The 12,420-nt window shown below is 38.8% G+C and overlaps 1 protein-coding gene across 1 annotated transcript; it reads left to right on the top strand.

Moving 5' to 3' along the window:
* Positions 1-8,617: 8,617 nt before the first annotated feature.
* Positions 8,618-11,548, top strand: LOC130998747 (putative late blight resistance protein homolog R1A-10). The gene has a single exon (XM_057924156.1). It carries the CDS (start codon positions 8,618-8,620, stop codon positions 11,546-11,548), a length of 2,931 nt encoding a protein of 976 aa, XP_057780139.1.
* Positions 11,549-12,420: the final 872 nt, after the last annotated feature.

Genomic DNA, 12,420 nt, shown 5'->3' with positions numbered 1-12,420 from the left:
AGATGATTTACTTCAGATAATTTTGTGGTTTCCCATGAACTCTGGGATTTTGTTGTTCATGTGAACACTGTTGTTCATTCTACTTGTTCGTGTGCACACATGTTTGATTATTGTTCATGTGAACAAATGTGCATATTATTGTGTTGGTAGTGGCATCATTGTTCATGTGAACAAATATGCATATAATTTTGTTGGTAGTGTAATCATTGTTCATGTGAACAATGATAAATATTATTGTGTTGGTACTGTAATCATTGTTCGTGTGAATAATGTTGAATATTTTTTTACCCAATTATGAAAGACAATATTTTCTATGCTATGTGCGTGGACATTCGCAAGGGAAAGATATTTGTCTTGAACAACACTGTAAATCATTCAAATGCGTGTGATCTAGCAAAGTATGAAAAATTGGCTGACGTGCTGGTATGTAATCAAAATATGAATTCTAAATTCCTATAAATTGATATATTTTAATTTTGTTCTATGATTTTTTAGTGTTTTTTGCTGTCAGAATATCTTATGGACCATCAGGAATTTGCAAAGGCAAACATAGTGTCAAGAGCCCAAGTGCAACATGTAGATATGAAATGGGCAGACGACAAAAACACAATAGATACGGAGTTATACCTCATGCGCCATTTGGACACTTTTATGGGCGATGGATCAACAAGTTGGAAGTGTGGAATGTCGTCATCGTCTCCACGTCATATGAGCCGTATGCGAGTTAGATATTGTGGCACAATTTTAAGTTTCGAGTGCAATGATGTGAGGGGAGAGCTACTGAAATGTGCGTCTACACATTATCTGGAGTTGTGCAAGAATAGTAACTTCAATGTTAACTATGTCTTGCTTGAGTGAGACAATTCAGTAGTAACTATCTCTATTTAAGCAATTTTTATATTTTAGACCATGTTTCTATAGGTCACAGACCAATGATTATGATTACATTTGAAAATTCGAATTTAATTTATGCATATTCGTTGTTATACTTTGCTCACATGTGGTTATGAATAAATATATGCTCATATTTTTTTATTATGTTCTATTGTTCAAAACTGGCGTTTACGTTAACATGTGAAAATATTAAGAATTCGTTCACATGTTGCTGCATGAATAACATGAATATGAATATTCATGAATATGACAGGGATATGAACAACATAAATATGACATGAATATCCAACAAGAACAACATGAATGCCAATGTTACGTCAACCAGAATTCAAATGAATAACATGAATATGACAGGGATATGAACAACATGAATTTGAACAACATCAACATGAATAAATATATTGCTGCATCTATGAATCACAAACGTGAACAAAACACGTGTGCATGACTGGAATTCCACTTCTGCATAATATTACCAAGTGGTTAACGCCATATATATGGTAACAACTCACGTGTGCATGACAACAATAATCGTGAGTATCATACTCTGTATCGTTGCTTTTAGAATTGCTTAAACATTGCTTGTAAGTGATTCATGCAATTAAACGCCTAAAAATATTGATCTAAATTATTGAACCACAAACGCAAGAATAAGTAAATGTAATCATGAATAAATCACCTGAAAAATATTTATCAAACAACTTGGAGTCTAAATAAAACTAAGAAATTTTAAAAAAGATAAACAGTACGAGATAATTCAACTTGTAAAATGGAATCCACAAAGAATGAACGACAAGAACATTGTAATTCATTCCTCTACAACATCAACTCTTGGGCAGTTCCTATAGTCACGATGAGCAAACCTATTGCACTTCTTGCATTTTCTCTTGGGCTTCAGAGCTTGTTCAACTAATTTCTCCCTCGTGGACTTCCTATGACCACCAGAACCGCTGCCTTTAGTGTGTACTACGTTCGGTGGTAGAACATCAACTTCAGTCGGCCTTGCAGAACCATCACACGTGGGTGTGACCAAGTCAATAATATATTGTTCATCACGAGATCTATGAACATCTGTTAAACAAACAATTACCATAATGAATAACCATAATTGAATAACCAACTAAATTATGTAACAATGCATAACAGTATGTTAAAAATAACATAAAATAAGAACCAAACTTATGAAAAATTGAATATTCAGACATGAATAAACATATTCATGCGAACATAAGTGGAATGAAAATTACTTAACATCCGAATCAAACTAATGAAACATTGAAATCATGCCTTGACTACACGTATTCGAATGAACATATATATAAATTATGTTTTAAAACTACTTGTAATCACTAATTCATAACATAAAACAAATTAACTTCGTAGTTATTTAAGCCAAAAATAACAATGGGTTAAAAAATAACATAACCTATGAATTGAACTCATGAAACAATGAAGGTTATGACTTGAACAAGACTATTCAACTGAACATGAATATAAATTATGTTTTCACACTACTAAAAAATCATCAATTTAAAACACATAACATATCAGCTTCGTCTCTATTTAAACAAACTATCTCAATTCAAGTGTTGAATACAAAACCATTTACAGAATATAAATGAAAACTGAGATCGACAATATAATTAAGCAACAAATGCCAATGGAATTAACACATGAACAACCGATTACTAACCTTCGTCAGACATTGTTGGAATCGAGGAGAAATGAATCGAAGCTCTGCGGATGATTGTTATGCCAAAAAAGAGACGTGAGAAAATAGAGACGCGGATGATTTTTGGCAAACCAATTCTTGATGGCTAAAAGATAAAACCACCAAGATATGCAATTTCTCTAAAAACGTGAGTTAGTGGGTAATAGAAGATATGTTTGTTTGACCAAAATCTAAAATACCATAATTATGGATATTGCCTTGTATGAGATAAGGAAAGTAACGGATTTGAGAATTGAGGAAATACACTGCTGCCCTTTATCGCCAACTTTATAGGCTGATAATGTAATCATGTGCCAACCGTTGGATTCACACAATCAATGGATAGGATTAGTTCTTAGGTGTCACAAAAATTTGTCATTCTCACAGGACCCTCTCCCTATATATATATATATATATATATGATCCTGAGCTTGAAGCTTAAATTTGATTGGTTTATTCATTTTTTATTTTAATAGAACATATTTTTCTTTAATTAATCTCATAGTACTTCACAGGCTCAAACATAATTTGCTTAATTTGTTTAATTTGAGCCAAACTCAGAAATTAATTATGAAAAGTCATAATCATATTTTAGAGTAGCTAAATGTGATTGCAAAAAATTGTCCGAAAAATCGAACACAAAAGAACAAAAAAATTCTTAAGAATTTATTAAATTGGTAGGAAATTGAGAGCTACTTTAGGAAAATAACATCATAAATTATAAAGTACAGGATGAAATGCGTTTTCCTCTCTTCAAATGCGATTACTCTTTGAACGGCTGAGATTGGCTCAAATATAACCAGATCTACTTTACCCTTCTTCCCCAGCTAGCACTTCCAATTCCCCAAATCTCGTTTTTCACCTTTCTTCTTACAAAACCCTATCTCTCCTTCAATTCCCCAATTCTTCAGCTTTTAATTTCAGTGGTCACAACTACAAAACTATCCCAAGAATGAGGTCTAACCACGCCGCCATGTTTCTCGGTAGAATTTTGTCGAATTCTTCATCTAAATTCTCCACTTTTGCCATCACTTCTCCACATTATCAATCATTTCTTCTACCCAGTTTTCATTTTGATAATGCCAGCTGCCAAATGAGGAGACACTTCTCCGCCTATCCCAGATTCGATTTTGAATCTATACGTGAACCCAATGATGCCGTCGCTCTATTTCAGGATATGATGAGAACGGAGCCGCTTCCTTCTGTTAAGCTTTTCTCGAGATTGCTGAGTGCTGTGGTGAAGCTGAAACAATACTCTGCTGCACTTCATCTGTTCGAAAAAATGCTTCAAAGGGATGCTCCTGTAAATCACTACACGTTGAGTATTGCGATTGATTGCTATTGCCGATTCAAAAGGCCTGATTTTGGGTTTGCGATCTTAGGCAGTTTTTTCAAGCGTGGGTTTGAGCCTACCGTGGTGACCTTCAACACTCTCGTGAAAGGCCTTCTGTTTGTTGAAAGGATCCCAGAGGCAGCTAAATTGTTGGGGAAGCTGTCGGCCTACCAACTGTGCGAGCCCGATGAGTATACGTATAGTACTATAATTAATGGGTTATGCAAAGCTGGAGATATTCTCCAGGCGATTGATTTGCTCTGCTCATTGGAAAAAGGAAAAGGGAGCTGCAAACCCGATGTCTATGCTTACAATGCAGTTATTGATGGTCTATGCAAGAACAGAAAGGTGGACGAAGCTCTACAACTCTTCTCCACTTTGGGTGATAAGGGGATTTCACCCAATGTTGTGACATATAGTTCAATAATTGAAGGGTTGTGCAAGATGAAAAGAATGGATGAGGCTGAACACGTTTTGAAGAAGATGATTGCTGATCTGGTCAGCCCAAATGTGGTGACATGTAAAGGTGGAAGTATTGGTGCAGAGATGGAAAGGTGGAAGAGGCCGAACATATGTTGGTATCTATGAAGGAGATTGATGTTCCAACCCGACATTGTCACTTATACTGCATTGATGAATGGATATTGTATGCTAGGAAAACTGGACGAAGCTGAACTCATTTTCCAATTGGCACTGAGCTCTGGAATGAAGCCCGATATCATAAGCTACAATAGCTTGATGAACGGGTATTGCAAAGAGGGGCGAGTCGATGAAGTTTCACATCTTTTTAACATAATTCGCACTCAAAGATTAAAGCGCGATGTGGTTTCTTATACCATAATGCTAGAGGCCTTATTTCGTGAAGGCAAATGCGAAGATGGCTTGAAGCTGTTCAAAGAAATGGAAGCTCTACAACTGTTTCCGGATATAAGGACTTATTGTTGGAATTGTGTTAAAAATGAAAGTGGGGATTTTTTGTCCCACATTGGTTGAGCTATCAAAGTAGGTGGAGACCCTTAGGCTATTTAAGGAGTTCCAAGGTCTTTGATACAATTGCACCAATCACTACCTTTAGTCTTGTGATTACTTCTAGTTTGAAATTCCTTGCTCTTTGTTTTAGAGGGGTGAGAGGTTTTCAAAGGCTTGTAAGAGTGTAGTGGTTGTGAGTCGAGAGGGTGAGAAATACTGTGTGATTGTAGAAATTTATCATATAGTAATTTTTCAGTGTGTCGTGGTTTTTCTCCGGATTTGGAGTTTCCACGTTAAATTCTTGTGTTGTTAAATTGTGTCTATTTTTATTCTTATTTCTTGCTTCTACCAAGTTTGGATGGGGAACTGATTTCCCAACAATTGGTATCAGAGCCTGGCTGAGGTCTCTTGATATTCCAAGTATGCTCTGTGGTTGCAGCATTGTCTGATCTTCCACACCAGAAAGGATTTCTTGAGAAAGATCCGGGCGGGGTGTCTCTTGCGAGACGGCTGTTCATTTTGGTGGAGAAGCGGTACGTCAAGTCAACTTCAAGTCCAAATGAAGTTCGACGTGGAGAAATTCGATGGAATAATAAATTTTGGCTTGTGGCAAGTGCAAGTCAAGGATGTGCTGATACAATCTGGGTTACACAAGGCCCTGAAAGGAAGTCCGGGTGCAGTCAAAAAGCCCGGTGCAGATGATGATGCAAACAACAAGTCCGGTATGAGTGATGAAGATTGGGAGGATCTGGATCTGAAGGCGGCAAGCACAATTCGTCTCTGCTTGGCCAAGAATGTACTTGCAAATGTACATGGGATTTCGAGTGCGAAGGAGCTTTGGGAAAAGCTGGAAGCTCTGTACCAAGCAAAAGGCATCTCGAATCGGTTGTATTTGAAGGAACAATTTCATACCTTACGGATGGATGAAGGTATGAAGATTTCAGATCACTTGAGTATTCTCAATGGCATTATCTCTGAACTGGAGAGTATTGGAGCGGAAATTGAAGATGAGGATAAGGCGTTGAGACTCATCTTGTCTCTTCCACGTTCCTATGAACACATGAAGCCAATATTAGTTTATGGGAAGGAAACTCTGGTCTTTGCTGAAGTCACAGGCAAACTTCTTTTGGAAGAAAGAAGGCTAATGAGTGAAGGACGTCCTTCATCGGAAAATTCAGCAATGGTGGCCTTTAGCAGAGGGAGGAAGAAAGACTCCAAGGGCGTTGTTTGTTGGAGGTGCGGAAAACCCGGCCATACGAAGCGAAACTGTCCAGGTGGAGCTCGTCAAGGTGGAGCGGATTCGGCAGAAAGCTCCGAACAAACAGCTAACATCGTGTTTGATGATGTCCTTTGAGGACATGAATATCCTTATGGCATGTCCAATGGCCATGATAGAGGATGTGACGATGTTAGTTGGACCACATGTGCATGGTTTTTTGGCATGGATGCAGGTGTGTGGTGAAAAGTATGTCGATGGCTGATGACTTCTAGGAGGGCCAAAAGCTAGAAGGTTGCACCAAAATTTCAGCAAGGTTTTTTCGACATGTGCCGAAGTAAAATTCTTAGAATGGTTTACTCTAAGTGTTCTACTCATTTGGTGGAGTAGGTTTATTCTCTTTTGAGGATGATGGTTCTTTGTGATAAGAATCATAATTGTCGGTGAAGACAATGGCGTTTTTTCTTTCATTTTTAACAAGGTGGAGATTGTTGGAATTGTGTTAAAAATGAAAGTGGGGATTTTTTGTCCCACATTGGTTGAGCTATCAAAGTAGGTGGAGACCCTTAGGCTATTTAAGGAGTTCCAAGGTCTTTGATACAATTGCACCAATCACTACCTTTAGTCTTGTGATTACTTCTAGTTTGAAATTCCTTGCTCTTTGTTTTAGAGGGGTGAGAGGTTTTCAAAGGCTTGTAAGAGTGTAGTGGTTGTGAGTCGAGAGGGTGAGAAATACTGTGTGATTGTAGAAATTTATCATATAGTAATTTTTCAGTGTGTCGTGGTTTTTCTCCGGATTTGGAGTTTCCACGTTAAATTCTTGTGTTGTTAAATTGTGTCTATTTTTATTCTTATTTCTTGCTTCTACCAAGTTTGGATGGGGAACTGATTTCCCAACACTTATAATATCTTGTTGGATGGTCTATGCAGTGCTCATCGTATCGGTGAAGCATTTTCTGTGTTGCATACCATGGAAGATGAAGGCATCGTTCCAGACATAGTAACATATAGTATCCTCATTGAGGGATTGTGCAACGACAACAAAGTTAGAGAAGCAAAAGATCTGTTCGACAATGAATGGACACTAAATCTGATTTTAAATGGCTATACATTACTAAAATAAATTACAAATAAATAAGAACCTCATAGCATCCATATCTTGAATTACCTGCTGCAGATCGACCGTGCATCCAAGCTTGCTTGATTGGATACAGAATAAAAAAAAAAAAAAAAAGTTCCAGATAAATAATGTTATTTCTAGGATGGCATTCATGTGAGATATTTCTAGGGTGAGATTCATCACAAAACATATAGTTTCTGAGATTAAAGCCAAGTTAATGCAATAAATCAGTACAGAAAAACTTGGAAGAAGAAGAGAGTGTAGGATATGAGGGCCTTCAAGTTCAAATATTTCAGAAATTAAAAGGAGCCTTCATTAGATTATCTCTGTGGTCCAGAGGCAGCTAAATAAAATTATCAATTTGGTTATAAATTAGTTAGAAAATAATTTGTTTTTTAAATAGCAAAATGATGCCTGAAAATTGAGTGGCATCCACGTGGCACGACAGCTCAGCATAGAGAAGAAGTAAAGCTCCTCAATTTGTTGGCTTCCTTTTCTGGAACCTCCAAAATCATCGGCAATGGCGGCTTAGCAGATAAAGAAAAGTTCTTCTGCGAGAGTTTGGTATAGGAGTGAGGATTCTTCAGTGGGAGATCTATCAAGGTAGTGTAAGCTGCGGTTCTTTGCTTATAGTCCTGCTAATTTCGCTGAGTTCGATCTTACTTCTTCAATATCCTTTGTTTAGAATCTGCAAACGTTGATCTTTCAAGGAAGGTGTGGACTAGTCGATGCACCAGCTGAAATTTGGGAGATATCACAACTCAGGCACGTCGTGTGCAACGAAATTCGTCTCCCTGATCCTCCTCCGAGTGACCAGGAAGATGACGCTTGTGTCTTGAGAAACTTGCAAACACTTGTGCAAGTAGTGAATTTCAGATGGACGGAGGAGGCGTGCAAGAGAATCCCAACATCAAGAAATTGCGCGTGGTTTTTGATGATGTCTTGACAGATTACGAAGATTGCTTGTGCTTACACTATCTCCACAATCTGGGCTCTTTACAAGTTCTTGAGCTTGAACACAGCTCTTTCTTGGGAGGCGAGTGGAGCACTTTCAACGGTGAGTTCCCTTGTCTTAAATTCTTGAGAATCGACAGCTGTGATGTCGTGTGTTGGGCTTCAGACACCTTTGCTTTTCGACAGCTGTGAGAATCGACAGCTCGTTGCTCAAGATCTTTGGCAGTTGCAAGAGATCCCTTTCAACTGATTGTGGAACACAGGCTGGACTTCTATGTTCAAAAGATTAAAATAAAACGACTTGATTTATTTATTTATTTTTAGCAGACTCCGTCAAAGACGCCGGCGCAACTTAGCATAACCATCTTTCAGATTCATCAAATTTCAATTACAGTCTGCTGCTTAATCGAAGGATTTGAGATGGCAGCTTATGCAGCTCTGGTTTCTGTGATGAACATCATTGAGCAGATGATGAGCCATCCTCGCCTTTCAACTGCTCTCGACAAGAAACAGATTGAATCCCTTGGGGCAAAGGCTGATGGCTTGCTCGAATTGATTACCAACACTAATATTGACGGAGGTAACAAAGAAGCATCAGATCTGGAGAGTCAAATCGCATCTGCAGCTCACGCAGCTGAAGATGTGATTGAATCGCACATTGTCGATCAAATTCCTGCTGGAGACTGTCAAGCAAGTCATGGATGCTCTTTGTTGGATCTGCAACAAATAATTGAAGAAATGGATGGTATAATGAGAAAGGGTGCTGAGCTCAAGGAGAAATGGCGAGCGAGAGAGGAGCAAGCTGCACATGGTGACATGGATGTTGTGGAGGAGAAACAACCTCTCACCACCACCACCGGAAAGGCTTCTCCGGTGGGACTCGAAGACGACGTGATCAGCATCATGGACAAGCTCACCATACATCAACCCAAGCAGCAAATCATCTCGATTGTTGGGATGGGCGGCATGGGTAAGACCACGCTTGCTCTAAATGTTTATGAAAATTCATTCATCAAGGAACACTTTGACATTCGTGCTTGGGCTACTGTATCTCAACAATACAGTGCACAAGAAATCTTTTCAAAACTTCTCTCTAGCATAGGGCAAAGTGGAAGTGGAAATGATTTAGGGCTAAAGTTGCATCAGACTTTATGTGGTAGACGATATCTGATTGTATTAGATGACATATGGAGTGTCGAAGCTTGGGATGAGGTGAGGCGTTACTTTCCTGATAATGGGAATGGAAGTAAGATCGTTTTAACTACTAGGTTGTCGGATGTGGCTAGTGGTTGTGGCTCTAGATCTTGCATCACAATGAAACCTTTAGATGAGGATAAAAGTTGGGTGTTGTTTTGCAGAAGCGCTTTCCAGCAAGAACATTGCCCTTATCCTCAACTAGAAAGTGTGGGAAATGAGATTGTTAGATTGTGCAGAGGACTACCCTTGTCAATTGTTGTGATTGGAGGGTTTCTTCTCAAATCGCCGAGGACTGTAGGATTCTGGAAGGAGTTTGCCAAGAATATAAAATCAATCCCCAATTCAACAGAGAAGCAAGAGATCTTAGATGTTTTATCTTTAAGCTATAATCACTTGCCCCCTCATCTGAAACCATGTTTTCTTTATATGGGGATTTTCCGGGAGGACAGTGAGATTCGTGCATCACGAATCATCAAACTTTGGGTTGCTGAAGGATTTATCAAACCGAAGAGAGCTCAAATGTTAGAAGAGATTGCAGAGGGGTACTTGAATGACTTAGTTGACAGGAATCTTGTTCTTGTTGGCAGATATCGATATAATGGGAAGATTAGGTCTTGTCGACTTCACGATCTGATAAGAGATCTGTGCTTGAAAGTGTCTGAGAAAGACAAGTTCTTCTATGTCAACAGGGCACTCGACAACATGAGTAAGGAGCGTCGCTTCATATGTCCTGACTTCATCAAGAATGAAAATGTTCATGAGATGTCTGATGCTTGGGCACTGGACAACATGACCAAGGAGCGTCGCTTCATATGTCATGACTTCATCAAAAGTGATTATGTTCATGAGATGTCTGATGCTCCGAAATCAGCGCCGCTTCTTCGTTCTCTGGTATGTAGAGGGGACAAGCTGCCACCGGTTGTGTTTAAGATGTTGAGGATTTTGAATATGATTAGCAACTGTTCTGAGGCAGTTGTAATGCAGAACTTGAACCTGCGGTTCCTTACTTTCCAACCTTTGGCTTCCCGCACCTTGGTTTGGCTTCCTTCTTCAATAGCCTTCATTTGGAACCTGCAAACATTGACAATTAATGCGGAACTTGTCGTTGCACCAATTGAAATTTGGAGCATGTCACAACTTAGGCATGTGGAGTGCACACGGATTTATCTTCCCCGTCCTCTTCCAAATGACTGTGTTGTCATGGGAAACTTACAGACATTGACAAAAGCAGTAAATTTGAGGTTGAGTGAGGAGGTGTGTAAGAGAATTCCCAACACCAACAAATTGCATCTAATCTACGGTAAAGATTTGGAGGGCTATGAAGAATGCTTGTTCGACCATCTCCACAATCTTGGCAGCCTACATAAACTTCAATCACTAAAGCTAGTAGTTTCCACCTTTCCTAACCAATCCTCATGCAATGCAGATCGGCTCAAGTGTGCATTGCCGGTATCTCTGAAGAAGCTGTCACTGGCACGCTGCAGTCTTGACTGGAATGATCTAACAATCATCGGTTCTTTGCCCCAATTAGAAGCTCTCGAGCTAGTTGATTCCGTCAAGGGACAGAAGTGGAGTCCGGTTAACGGGGAGTTTCTCCGCCTTAGATTCTTGAGCATTGTTGATTGGACTTGTGATCTGAGATGTTGGGATGCAGACAGCTCCCATTTCCCTGTTTTGGAGAAGCTTAGACTTGAGGGATTGTGGCACTTGGAAGAGATCCCTTTGGATATTGGGGAAATTCCGACACTTGAAGTTATTAGTGTGGATGGATGCAGTGAGTCTGCTGAAATTTCGGCGATGAAAATAAAGGAAGAACAAGAGAGTCTGGGAAATGAGGGCCTTCAAGTTCAAATATCATCAAGGAAAGATATTGACAATCGGAAGCTTAGAGATGAAGAAGTATTGATGCACTTGGAAGAAGAGGTCCGTTTGTATATTGGGGAAATTACGACACTTGTGGATGGATGCAGTGAGTCTGCTGACGTTTCGGCGATGAAAATAAAGGAAGAAGAAGAGAGTCTAGGAAATGAGGGCCTTCAAGTTCAAATATCATCAATGAAGTATTTCAGTTCTAACATTAACTGCAGCCTCGAGATATCTTCATGTAAAGCCGTTAGATTATCTCTGATTGTTGTGAAGGAAATGAAATTGTAAACTTTGCTGTGTTTGATTTCATATTTGGTATGAATGGCTTTCTTCCGCTAAGCTATCAAAATAAGTTAGCATTTCTTTCTTTCGCATAACTTCATCAAAAATCCCTCCTTTCTTTCACAGCAACATTCTCTTACAATTGTTCCCCAAAAAATCATCTCCCAACATTCCCTCCTTGAAGTTGTGGCCATTACGTTCTTCTTCGAAAGCAACACAAACGTAGGTGTTTTTTTTTTCTTCATAAATCACACATCTTGATTCACAAAGAGAAGAAACTGTTGGGGAACGAGAAGAATGACGGACACTAAATCTGATTTCAAATGGCTATATATCAGTAAAATAAATTATAAATAAATAAATCCTGAGAGCATCCATATCTTCAAAACAATTTTCCAGGTAAATAATGTTATTTCTAGAATTAGAATGACATTTGTTAGTGAAATCAGCAGAAAAGTAACAAAGAAATCACAAGAACACAGCAATTACGTGGTTCGGTTTTTCAACCTACATCCACGGGCCAAGGAAATCGATCTACTTTTATTCACCAAACAAACTTAGAATCACAGAGACTATAACTTTTAATCGAATCAAATCTAACTCTGAAAGATAATCTCGCAATCCTCTCACAATTCTTTCCTCTCTGTGTATTTTTCTTGAACTAGTTGCAGGAGCTGAGTTGAGGAAGACGAAGACTCCCTGTTCAGTTAGTTATAACTAACTGAAAACAAAGATTAAATCCCAGCCGCACGATCTGCACCAACGGACCAGATTAGATCTGCCAACTATTCTAATTTGCAAACTAAGTCCCTCCGCTATTCAGACTTTGCAACTAAACCCCTCCGACTTCAAACAACACTTTCAGTTCTAGCAACTTT

This window comes from Salvia miltiorrhiza, chromosome 8 (genome assembly GCF_028751815.1).
Source record: "Salvia miltiorrhiza cultivar Shanhuang (shh) chromosome 8, IMPLAD_Smil_shh, whole genome shotgun sequence".
NCBI lineage: Eukaryota > Viridiplantae > Streptophyta > Magnoliopsida > Lamiales > Lamiaceae > Salvia > Salvia miltiorrhiza.
Note: the sequence above shows the minus strand (reverse complement) of the source record. Positions and strands in the feature narration are given on the sequence as shown.